The sequence below is a fragment of the Suncus etruscus genome, chromosome 6 (assembly GCF_024139225.1).
Source record: "Suncus etruscus isolate mSunEtr1 chromosome 6, mSunEtr1.pri.cur, whole genome shotgun sequence".
NCBI lineage: Eukaryota > Metazoa > Chordata > Mammalia > Eulipotyphla > Soricidae > Suncus > Suncus etruscus.
In genome coordinates this window covers 117,931,495-117,944,647 of record NC_064853.1, presented here as the reverse complement: position 1 = coordinate 117,944,647, position 13,153 = coordinate 117,931,495, and the positions used below count along the sequence as shown (strand labels likewise).

At 44.1% G+C, this 13,153-nt stretch overlaps 1 protein-coding gene across 5 annotated transcripts in view; it reads left to right on the top strand.

The window, feature by feature from the left end:
• NSD1 (nuclear receptor binding SET domain protein 1) overlaps nt 1–13,153 on the top strand; it is a 127,057-nt gene that overhangs the window by 35,598 nt on the left and 78,306 nt on the right. For all 5 annotated transcript variants that reach the window (XM_049775685.1, XM_049775683.1, XM_049775684.1 and 2 more), the window contains one exon: nt 8,466–8,638. In XM_049775685.1, the coding sequence (XP_049631642.1) occupies nt 8,466–8,638 (173 nt within the window). The remainder of the gene's footprint in view (nt 1–8,465; nt 8,639–13,153) is intronic.

The window sequence follows — 13,153 nt, the reverse complement described above, 5'->3', positions numbered from 1 at the left end:
CATCAAACGGGTGTGACCCGAAAAACCAAAACAAAAAACAAAAAACAAAAATAAAAACAATTTCTGGCTGTGATGCAATATCTATGTTCAGTGATCATTCCTGGGGATCTCAGGTGGCATATGTAGTGCCAGGGATTGAACCTGGTCAGTTGCATGCAAGGCAACCAATTTTCCAATAAGTGCTATACTATCGCTTCACACTGCCTCCCTCTTTTTCTTTTTTCTTTTTTGGGGTGTGGGTTTAGAACGCACATGTTAGTGCTTAGGGCTTATGGGATGTTGGAGATCGAACCTGAGTTGACCAAGTACAAGGCAAATGCCCTCCCTCTGTGATGTACGGTGCCTTGGCCCTCATTTTATCTCAACAGTTGTTTAAAAAAGGAAAAAAATGGATGTGGTATGAGGAACAAGGAAGAAATAGTGATTTTCAGGTATTAGGCTTGAGTTAGTAGCAGAAGGAATTGAGCTAATCTCTTGTCCCTCAAGTTCTAGTCTGGAAAGATAACATATTAGGTAAAGTGCTTGCCTTACATGCAGCTTACCCAGCTGTTTCATAGTCGCCTGAGATCAGAGCCAACCATTTCATTCAGTCTTGTCACAATATCCCACCACTGTCTTCTGGCCTTGAGAGTTTCTTGTGACATGTCTGTTGTAAATCTTTTTTTTTTTTCTTTCTTTCCCTCTACCCCGCCTGTTGTAAATCTTTTTTTAATCTTTTTTTTTTTTTTTTTTTTGGTTTTTTGGGTCACACCCGGCGGTGCTCAGGGGTTACTCCTGGCTGTCTGCTCAGAAATAGCTCCTGGCAGGCTCAGGGGACCATATGGGACACCGGGATTCGAACCAACCACCTTTGGTTCTGGATCGGCTGCTTGCAAGGCAAACACCGCTGTGCTATCTCTCTGGGCCCACCTGTTGTGAATCTTTTTTTTTTTTTGTTTTTGGGCCACACCCGGTAACGCTCAGGGGTTACACCTGGCTATGTGCTCAGAAGTTGCTCCTGGCTTGGGGGACCATATGGGACACCGGGGGATCGAACCGAGGTCCGTCCAAGGCTAGCGCAGGCAAGGCAGGCACCTTACCTTTAGCGCCATCGCCCGGCCCCACCTGTTGTGAATCTTTTTTTTTTTTTTTTTTTTTTTTGGTTTTTTTTGGGCCACACCCTGTGACGCTCAGGGGTTACTCCTGGCTTTGCGCTCAGAAGTTGCTCCTGGCTTCTTAGGGGACCATATGGGACACCGGGGGATCGAACCGCGGTCCGTCCTAGGTTAGCGCAGGCAAGGCAGGCACCTTACCTCCAGCGCCACCGCCCGGCCCCCTGTTGTGAATCTTAAGGATGCTCCTTTGAATGTAATTTTCCTTTTGGCTCTTGTTACTTTCACTATCCTATCCCTATCTGTGGGATTTGTCATTGTGACTAGGATGTGTCTTGGGGTGCTTTTCTTTGGATCTCTTTTAGCTGGTACTCTTTGGGCATGCAGGATTTGGTTGCATGCAGTCTTAGGGAGTTGCTCTGTTATGAAGTTCTTGATTGTTGATTCTTCCTGGGGATTCACCTCCTGTGTTTCTGGGACTCAATGATTCTTAGTTGTTTTTGTTGAATTTATCGAACATTTCTATTTTCTTTCTTTCTTTCTTTCTTTCTTTCTTTCTTTCTTTCTTTCTTTCTTTCTTTCTTTCTTTCTTTCTTTCTTTCTTTCTTTCTTTCTTTCTTTCTTTCTTTCTTTCTTTCTTTCTTTCTTTCTTTCTTTCTTTCTTTTTTTATTTCTTTCTTTCTTTCTTTCTTTCTTTCTTTCTTTCTTTCTTTCCTTTCTTTCCTTTCTTTTTTTTTTTTTTTTTTTTTGGTTTTTGGGCCACACCCGTTTGACGCTCAGGGGTTACTCCTGGCTATGCACTCAGAAATCGCCCCTGGCTTGGGGGGACCATATGGGATGCCGGGGGATCGAACCGCGGTCCTTCCTTGGCTAGCGCTTGCAAGGCAGACACCTTACCTCCAGCGCCACCTACCCGGCCCCTCTTTCTTTCCTTTCTTTCTTTCCTTTCTTTCTTTCCTTTCTTTCTTTCCTTTCTTTCTTTCCTTTCTTTCTTTCCTTTCTTTCTTTCCTTTCTTTCTTTCCTTTCTTTCTTTCTTTCCTTTCTTTCCTTTCTTTCTTTCTTTCCTTTCTTTCTTTCCTTTCTTTCTTTCCTTTCTTTCTTTCCTTTCTTTCTTTCCTTTCTTTCTTTCTTTCCTTTCTTTCTTTCCTTTCTTTCTTTCCTTTCTTTCTTTTCTTTCCTTTCTTTCTTTCCTTTCTTTCTTTCCTTTCTTTCTTTCCTTTCTTTCTTTCCTTTCTTTCTTTCCTTTCTTTCTTTCCTTTCTTTCTTTCCTTTCTTTCTTTCCTTCTTTCTTTCCTTCTTTCTTTCTTTCTTTCTTTCTTTCTTTCTTTCTTTCTTTCTTTCTTTCTTTCTTTCTTTCTTTCTTTCTTTCTTTCTTTCTTTCTTTCTTTCTTTCTTTCTTTCTTTCTTTCTTTCTTTCTTTCTTTCTTTCTTTTCTTTCTTTCTTCTTTTTTTTTTTTTTGGTTTTTGGGCCACACCCGGTGTTGCTCAGGAGTTACTCCTGGCTGTCTGCTCAGAAATAGCTCCTGGCAGGCACGGGGGACCATATGGAACACGAACCAACCACCTTAGGTCCTGGATCGGCTTTTTGCAAGACAAACGCCGATGTGCTATCTCTCTGGGCCCAAACATTTCTATTTGCATCTGTTTGAAATCTTTTGAGTTTTCTTCCCCTTGTCTGATCATTTGCTTTGAGATTCTTTTCCCGTCTCTTCTCTTGTATGTATGTTGTATGCATGCCTCTCATCTTTCAGCTCACCGATTCTGTCTTCAGCTAGTGATACTCCTTTGGAGAGGCTGTCCATAGAGTTTTTCATTACCTCTAATGGCATTTTTCAGTCCCATACTTTAAGTTTGGAGTTTTCTGGTTTCCATATTTGTGGTCTGTTCAGATCGATCTGTGCTCCCTTTTGAGTTCTACGAACATCCTCCATATCTCCACTCTAAGATTCCCTCCACCCTGGTTGTTGCCCTCTCTGTCCTATCCACTAGTCCCCTCAAGTGGCATTTTTTTTTCTTGGTTTCTGGTTTTTGTTTTTTGTTTTTGTGTTTTTTTCTTTTGTTTTTTTGGGTCGTACCCAGCAGCGCTCAGGTGTTCCTCCTGGCTCTATGCTCATAAATCGCCCCTGGCAGGCTTGGGGGGGCATATGGGATGCCAGGATTCAAACCACTGACCTTCTGCATGCAAGGCAAACGTCTTACCTCCATGCTATCTCTCCGACCCCATGGTTTTTGGGCCACAGCTAGTGCTGCTCAGGGATTACTCCTGACTATGCGCTCAGAAGTTGCTCCTGGCTTGGGGGACCATATGGGACGCCGGGGGATCGAACCGCAGTCCGTCCTAGGCTAGCGCAGGCAAGGCAGGCATCTTACCTCTAGTGCCACCGCCCAGCCCCTATATTCAAGTTTTATTGAACAGCAGTTCTCAGGCATTTTGTTTCAATTGCCTTTGGATATTTGTTATTCTATCATTTCATTTGTTTGTTTGTTTGTTTGTTTGTTTTGGGGCTACATTTGGCAGTGCACTGGGGCTGTTCCTATCTTTTTGCTCAGGAATAACTACTGGTGGGTTTGGGGGACCATATGAGATGCTGGGATTGAAACTGACTGGGTCAGCATGTGCAAGGCAAACATCTTACCAGCTGTACTATAATTGTAGCTCTCTCTACCATTTCTTTATATTCTTCATTTGAGAGAGATCATTGGTCTTTTTCCTTCTGACTAAGTGGATTTAACTTAGCATGTCCTCTCCTAGTCGGTCCACCCAGCAAATTGTATGACATTTATCTTTTCTGATGATTGAGTTTATTGTGTATATATATCATAGTTTCTTTATCCAGTCATATATTCTTGGAACCATGGATTTTTTTCTACATTTTGTCTGTTGTGGTTAGTGTTACAATGTACATAGGGATGCAAAGGCATTATCTTTATTTTGTTTTGGAGCCCTTGAAGTATATCCCAAGATGAAGAATTGCTGGTTCAAATGGAAGCTCAATTCCTAGATGTTTTAGAAATATCCCTATTATCTTCCAGAAAGGCTAGAACAGCTAAGATTTTCAGTAGCAGTGTAGGAGAGTCCCTTTCACCCCAAATCTGCACCAGCACTAATTTTTCTTGTTCTTTTGATGTTTGATAGTCTCTGTGGCATGAGATGGTACCTCATTGTTGTTTTGATTTGTATCTCCCTGATGATTAGTAATGTGGAACTTTTATTTTTTGACTGGGTCACACCCAGCAGTGCTCAGGGGTTCCTCCTGGCTCTATGCTCAGAAATCGCTCCTGGCAGGGTTGGTGGACCATGTGGGATGCTGGGATTTGAACCACCGTCCTTCTGTATGGAAGGCAAATGCCTTACCTCCATGCTCACTCTCCAGCCCCTGATGTGGAACATTTTTTTTCATATGCCTTTTAGCTGTTTGTATTTCTTCTTTGAGAAAGGGCTCAAAAATATAGAGCTTCAGGGGTGGAGCAATTTTACAGCTTGTAGGGCATTTACCTCATGCTTAGCCAATCTCACCTTGATCTGTGACATCCCATATGGTCACCTGAGCACTACAGGAACGATCCTCGAGTGCAGAGCCAAGAGTAAACTGCTGAACGTTGTCCGGTGAACTCAAAAACCAACTTACCCCACAAACCAAAAAAAAAAAAAAAAACAAAACAAAATACCCAAACCCATTAAAAAAATGGGGTGCAGGCAATGGAACGATGGCGTTAGAACTAAGGCATTTGCTTTGCAAGCACTAGTCAAGTCGACCGCCTTTCAATCACCCCGTGTCCCATATGGTTCTCCCAAGCCAGGATCGATTTCTGAGTGCATAACCAGAAGTAACTCTGAGCATCAGCGGGTGTGGGCCAGTGGGTGTGACCCAGTGACGCTCAGGGGTTACTCATGCCTCTCTGCAGAACCATATGGGATGCCAGGAATCAACCCAGGTCTGTCCTCCAGGGTGGATCTGCATGAAAGCAAATACCCTGTCCCTTTGCTGTCTCTTCGGCCCCAAGGTCAAGTTCTATTTTTTTCCCTTGGTTTTTGGGTCACACCCGGCAGCGCTTCAGGGGTTTCTCCTGGCTCTACACTCAGAAATCGCCCCCGGCAGGCTAGGAGGACTATATGGGACGCTGAGTTTTGAACAACCATCCTTCTGCATGCAAGCCAAACACCCTACCTCCATGCTATCTCTTCAGTCCCAAGGCCAAGTTCTTTTTTTTTTTTTTTTTTTTTGGTTTTTGGGCCACACCCTGTGACGCTCAGGGGTTACTCCTGGCTATGCGCTCAGAAGTTGCTCCTGGCTTCTTGGGGGACCATATGGGACGCCGGGGGATCGAACCGCGGTCCGTCCTAGGCTAGTGCAGGCAAGGCAGGCACCTTACCTCCAGCGCCACCGCCCGGCCCAAGGCCAAGTTCTTAAAGTACATGAAAGCTGTTTCAGTTTTGGCTTCTACTCATCTCACAGAATTCATTTTAGTGTCTTCCTAATACTGCTGGCACATATTAAGTGACTGACCAGTTTGTGATCTGTCTTAACTGTATTAAGAACCTTGAATGCTAAAAAACTGTTAATGTTCATTAAGAATTTAAAAATTCAGGACCAGGGCCCGGAGAGATAGCACAGCGGTGTTTGCCTTGCAAGCAGCCGATCCAGGACCAAAGGTGGTTGGTTCGAATCCCCGGTGTCCCATATGGTCCCCCGTGCCTGCCAGGAGCTATTTCTGAGCAGACAGCCAGGAGTAACCCCTGAGCAACGCCGAGTGTGGCCCAAAAAAAGAAAAAAAAAAAAAAGAAAAAAATTTAGGACCAAACAGATATATGACCACTAATAGTAAACTAGACAAAGAAGGGTCCACCTTGTCTAGCAGTCTGGGGGGTGATGGTGGAGTATATGGGTTGCAGAAAGGGAACTGGGATGGGGGGAGGACAAATTTGGTGATGGGTATTCCCCTGATTCAATGTTAATATGTACCTAAAATACTACTGTGAAAGATATGTAAGCCATTATGACCACAATAAAAATTAAAAAAAAATTTTAAAAATTGACCTTAAGGGCCCAGAGAGATAGCACATCGGCGTTTGTCTTGCAAAAAGCCGATCCAGGACCTAAGGTGGTTGTTTCAAATCCCGGTGTCCCATATGGTCCCCCGTGCCTGCCAGGAGCTATTTCTGAGCAGGCAGCCAGGAGTAACCCCTGAGCAACACCGGGTGTGGCCCAAAAACCAAAAAAAAAAAAATGACCTTAACAACCTTGATAGGGGAGTCAGAGAGGTAGCATACTGGTAGGGCATTTGCCTTGCAAGCAGCTGATTCAGGATGGATGGTGGTTCAAATTCCGACATCCCATATAATTCCCCGTGCCTGCCAGGAGTGATTTCTGAGCTGCCAGGAGTGATTTCTGAGCTGCCAGGAGTGATTTCTGAGCGTAGAGCCAGGAGTAACCCCTGAGTGCTGCTGGGTGTGACCCAAAAACCAAAACCAAAAGGAAAAAAAAAAAAAAGAACATTTTTAGGGACCAGAGCAACAGTGGTGTTTTATTTCTATACACCATTAATTGAGGGTGTGTTTGGTTTTTATTGGGTCACATCTGGCAGTGCTTAGGGGTTGCTCTGGCTCTGCACTCAGAAATCTCTCCTGGGGGCGGGGAAAAAAAATCTCTTCTGACAGGCTCTGGGGACCATCAAACCGAGATTTGTCAGAGTTGGCCATGTGCAAGGCAAGCGCTATGCTATCACTCGTGCCCTGGGTTTGGATTTTTTATGTCTATTTTGAAACAGCATTGTAATTTGGTGTGACAGTTATTGTTGCTTTTGATCTGATATAGAGGCCATACTCAGCTATGCTCAGGGTCCATATTAGTGCCTGGGATCTAACCTGGGCTGGCTGATCATAAGGCAAGTACTCTGACTATGCTGTCTTTTTGGCCTTTAAACTGAATAGAAGTGATTTTTGTTTGTTTTTTGGCCACAATCAGTGACGCTCAGGGGTTACTTCTGGCTATGTGCTCAGAAATCGCTCCTGGATTGGGGGACCATATGGGATGGTTCAGTCCTAGGCTAGCTCATGCAAGGCAGATGCCTTACATCTGCACCACTGCTCCAGCCCCTAGAAGTAAATTTTTATGTAAAATACATGCATTTTCTGGTAAGGAGATGAAATTATTAACCTCTTTTGGGTGGACAGGGGATGGGGTAGTTGGACCATACACTGTAATGCTTGGGGGTTACTCCTGGCTCTGCCCTCAGAATTTGTTCCTGGCCGGCTCAGGACCATATGGGATTCCCGGGATCTTGCAAGGCAAACTCCTTTCTCCTCTAGCTCTGGCCCCTTGGCTTAGTTTTCATCTGCCCTCAGGTCATTCCTTTCAGGATGTTAGAGGCCTCTGAGTGAACCTACCGTATTTTCCAGCCTATAAGACGACTTTTGAAACAAAAAAAAAGTCAACCGAACATTGGGGTCGTCTTTATATGCCGAGTATATCCCGAAAAATGTTTCAATATGCCGCTAAACGGAAAAAAAAAAAAAAAAAAAAAAAACCCAGGCCGCAGAGTTTCCAAATTTCTTTCTTGGGGGCTCCCAAACAGTACTCAGGAGATCTGGGGGCCACTTCTGGCAAAACCCAGCTAACCGTGGGGTCGTCTTTATATGCCGAGTATATCCCGAAAAATGTTTCAATATGCCGCTAAACGGAAAAAAAAAAAAAAAAAAAGAAAAACCCCGGCCGCAGAGTTTCCAAATTTCTTTCTTGGGGGCTCCCAAACAGTACTCAGGAGATCTGGGGGCCACTTCTGGCAAAACCCAGCTAACCGTGTTGGTGGTTCAGTTCTAGGGTCCGTGGATGGGGTGTTGTTTGGTTCATGTAGTGGGGGAGATTAACCAGGGAATTGCCAGAAAAGGTGCCTATGATAAGGGACCAATCACTGCAAGGCTGCTTGGACCTCCCCCCCAACTCAGCCAATCCAAGCAGGCTTTTTATGCATGCAAAATAGACAATGTACAGTGATTATAGGCCTAAACCTGTTTTAACTGGGGGTCATCTTATACGCCGGAAAATACGTTACATAGATGGCATTCAAGGAAGTGCCCTTCCTGCTCTATTGTTTTTCTAATTCCATGATTTAGAATCAATAGGAGATCATGAGACAAACCATTATGTCATTTTATAAACCCTAAAGCATAATATTCTTGCCACAGGTATAGGATATTTCAGATTTTTTCTTATAGTTAACCTACTGAAGTATTTGTAGGTTTTTATAGTTCATAATTTTTTTTCACTTATAAACAGATTTCTGTGCAGTTGTGGTATGATTGTTCTTCTGAGGGGCTGAATGTAATCCCTTTTTAAGTACTGAGACTTATATTGGTTCTCATCTTCTTCTAGTTTCTAACCAGAGGCCCTATAGACAATACTACGTTGAGGCTTTTGGAGACCCTTCTGAGAGGGCCTGGGTGGCTGGAAAAGCAATAGTTATGTTTGAAGGCCGACATCAATTTGAAGAGCTTCCTGTCCTTAGAAGAAGAGGGAAGCAGAAAGAAAAAGGATATAGGCATAAGGTAAGAAAAGAAATCTTTTTTTTTCTCCTTTCGGTTGGTTTTTGGGTCATATCCGGTGGGGCTCGGCTTACTCCTGGCTCTGAGCTCAGAAAAAGCTCATGGCAGGCACAGGGGACCATATGGGAATTGAACTAGGCTCCATCCTGGGTTGTCTGTGTGCAAGGCAAATGCTTTATCGAAGTGCTATCTCTCCAGCCCAAGAAATCTTCCTTAAATCTTCTTCTTGAGGGTGGGGATGGTTGGAGACAAGAGGAGGAAAATATTACATTTAAGAAATATACCGTATTTTCTGGCATACAAGATGACTTTTTAACCCTTTAATGTTTCTTTTTAATAACTTTTTAAAGGTTAGATCACCTTTTTTTTTTTTTTGCATTTTTTTCTTTATTTAAACATCTTGATTACAAATATGATTGTGATTAGGTTTCAGTCATGTAAAGAACACCCCCATCACCAGCGAAACATTCCCACCACCAATGTCCCAAATCTCCCTCCACCCCACCCCACTCCCACCTCTACTCTAGACAGGCTTTCCGGTTCTCTCATTTATTCACATGATTATGGTAGTTCTCAGTGTAGTTATTTCTACAAATCTCCCTCTATCCCACCCCACCCACACCTGTACCCTAGACAGGCTTTCCAGTTCCCTCATTTATTAACATGATTATGGTAGTTCTCAGTGTAGTTATTTCTATAACTGTACTCACCACTCTTTGTGGTGAGCTTCATGAAGTGAACTGGAAGTTCTAGCCTGTAGTGTTAAATAATTAACGATGGGGCTGGATGGCGATGGATGGTGATGGATTTCTTTTTGCCATCCCAGGCCACGTGGCTCAGCAACCCCAAGAACCTGCGAGTTTCAGGCCCAGGTGAAACGCGAAATCACTCACTCACATGCAGGCTTCAGAAAGCATTAACTTTATTTAGGCCCTAGCCACCACGTGTGTGTGGCCTATCTCATAACCTTTTAAGCACAAGTTGTTCTTGGCCCTGCATCTAAACTCCTTTCAGCCATCTTCCCTTTGGGCTCCATGCTGGTCCAAGACCAAAACACAGAGGCCCCAAAGCCAGCGAGCTCTGCAGGGCCAAAAAGGCAAAGACCCCTAATCCCCTGGCTTCAGGGTTTATCTACCTATTCCAAGACCCCTCCCAGGAATGGGCCGGGTCTTGCAGGTAAAGTCACACCTATTATCCGGTTCCCAAGACCCCTCCCAGAAATGGGTGGATCTCAGATAAGTACCCTACATTAGCCTTCCTCTCATTGTCTCTGAGGATTGTTGCAAAGATGACTTTTATTTTTCTTAAAACCCATAGATGAGTGAGACTATTCTGTGTCTCTCTCTCTTCCTCTGACTTATTTCACTCAGCATGATAGACTCCATTTACATCCATGTATAGGAAAATTTTATCTCTACTGATGGCTACATAATATTCCATTGTGTATATGTACCACATTTTCTTTAGCCATTCGTCTGTTGAAGGGCATCATGGTTGTTTCCAGAGCCTGGCTATTGTGAATAGTGCTGCAATAAATAAAGGTGTGACCAAGGGATTTTTGTATTGTATTCTTGTGTTCCTAGGGTATATCCAGTGGAATAGCTGGGTCGAATGGGAGCTCAATTTCCAGTTTTTGGAGGAATCTCCATATCGCTTTCCATAGAGGTTGGACTAGATGGCATTCCCACCAGCAGTGGATAACAGTTCCTTTCTCTCCACATCCCCGCAAGCACCGATTGTTCTCATTCTTTGTGATGTGTGCCAATCTCTGTAGTGTGAGATGGTATCTCATCATTGTTTTGATTTGCATCTCCCTGATGATCAGTGATGAGGAGTATTTTTTCATGTGCCTTTTGGCCAGCTGTATTTTTTTTTTTTTTTATCAAAGTGTCAGTTCATTTCTTCTCCCCATATTTTGATGGGATTAGATGTTTTTTTTCTTGTAAAGTTCTGTCAGTGCCCTGTATATTTTTGATATTAGCTCTTTATCTGATGGGTATTGGGTGAATAGTTTCTCCCACACGGTGGGTGGCTCTTGTATCCTGGGCACTATTTCTTTTGAGGTGCAGAAGCTTCTCACTTAATGTGTTCCTATCTGTTTACCTCTGCTTCCACTTGTTTGGAAAGTGCAGTTTCCTTCTTGAAGATGCCTTTAGTCTTAATATTATGGAGTGTTTTTGGGCCACACCCAGCAGTGCTCAGGGGTTACTCCTGGCTATCTGCTCAGAAATAGCTCCTGGCAGGCACAGGGGACTGTGTGGGACGCCGGGATTAGAACCAACCAACTTAGGTCCTGGATCGGCTGCTTGCAAGGCAAACACCGCTGTGCTACCTCTCCAGCCACTGCTCTAGCCTCTTAACCTAAATTTTTTTTTGGTTTTATTTTTGGATCACATCCAGCAGTGAGCAGGGGTTATTTCTAGCTCTTTGCTCAGAAATTGCTCCTGGCAGGCTTGGGGGACCAGATGGGATGCTGGGGTTTGAACTACTGTCCATCCTGAATCTGCTGTGTGCAATGCAAATGCCCTACCACTGTACTATCTTTCTGACCCCTGACCTGAATTTTTTTTTTTTATTTTTTGGGTCTCACCCAGGGGTTACTCCTATATGCAAGCAAATGCCCTGACTCCATGCATCTCTCTGGTCCCCCTGGACCAGATTTTTTTTTTTTTTTTTGGGGCTCACACCGGCAGCGCTCAGGGATTACTCCTGGCTCTATGCTCATAAGTCACTCCTGGCAGGCTCGGGGGACCATCTGGGATGCCGGAATTTGAACCACCGAATGTCTGCATGCAAGACAAATGCCTTACTTGCGTGCTATTTCTCCAGCCCCACCTGACCTGAATTTTTTATGCTTGGTAGAGCTTCACTTTTTTTTTTGGTTTTTGGGCCACAACTGCCGGTGCTCAGGGGTTACTCCTGGCTATCTTCTTAGAAATAGCTCCTGGCAGGCACGGGGGACCATATGGAACACCGGGATTCGAACCAACCACCTTTGGTCCTGGATCGGCTGCTTGCAAGGCAAATGCCGCTGTGCTATCTCCCCGGGCCCAGCTTCACTTTTTTTTTTGATGCTTGGTCGAGCTTCACTTTTTTTTTTTTTTGTTGTTCTGGGACCACACCTGGCAGCGCTTGGGTTACTCCTAGCTCTACACTCAGAAATCTCTCCTGGGGCCAGGGGGATAGCACAGTTGTAGGGCATTTGCCATGCACTCGTTCAACACAGGACAGAAGGTGGTTTGAACCCTGCCATCCCACATGGTTTTGTGTCTGCCAAGAGCGATTTCTGAGCGCAGAGCCTGGCGTAATCCCTGAGTGTTGCCTGGTATGACCCAAAAACCAAAAAAAAGAAGGGGGGGCCGGAGAGATAGCATGAAGGTAAGGTGTTTGCCTTGCCTGCAGAAGAAGGTCGGTGGTTTGTATCCCGGCATCCCATATGTTCCCCTGAACCTGCCAGATGCGATTTCTGAGCGTAGAGCCAGGAGTAACCCCTGAGCGCTGCTGGGTGTGACCCAAAAACCAAAACCAAAACCAAACAAACAAATCACTCCTGGTAGATTTGGGGTGGGGGGACGACCACAGGGAATCGAGCCCAGGTCCGTCCTGAGTTGCCTTGTGCAAGGCAAATGCCCTATTGCTGTGCTTTCTGGCCCAGAGATTCAGTTTTATAAGTATTAAAATTTTTTGTGAAGACTGATACTTAGAAATTTGTCCAATCATCTAATGCATGATATCAAGTATGGAAATACGAATGTAAAGAGTAAATAATTTTACCAAGCTTCAAAAGAATTTAGAAAGGAGTGCAATGTGTCTCTGGATATGTGATTAAAGCTCAGAAAGTTTTAATTATGATTCAGAGCAGTTGTCCTCAAACTATGACCCGTGGGCCACATACTGTATTTGTATCTGTTTTTTTTCTTCATTGCAAAATAAGATATATGCAGTGTGCATAAGAATTTGTTCATAAGTTTTGTTTTTACTATAATCAGACCCTCCAGTGGTCTGAGGGACAGTGAACTGGCCCCTGTTTAAAAAGTTTGAGGACCCCTGATCCAGAGTGTAAATATTTTATCAAGGAGAATGTCAAGGAGAATCTTGAGTAACCAGAGCTAGTTAACTATCTCAAGCATGGGGCTGGAGAGATAGCAGGGAGGTAAGGTGTTTGCCTTGTATGCAGAAGGACGGTGGTTCGAATCCCGACATCCCATATGGTCCCCCAAGCCTGCCAGGAATGATTTCTGAGCATAGAGCTATGAGTGGCCCCTGAGCACTGCCGGGTGTGACCCAAAAACCAACCAAACAAACAATCTTGAGCTAACTAGAGATTCAGATCTAGTCTTTGGCATAGTCAGTCCCAGTTTTTTTTTTTTTTTTTTTTTTTTTTAACAGATACAGTCCTTACCTGCTTTTTTGATTCAATAATGTGATGCTGGCACTTGGTGGTTGGAGTGTATCCACTAGCTATGTCCTGGGAGACCTGTGGGTACAAATCACTGGCTCTTTACTATAAAAGAATGC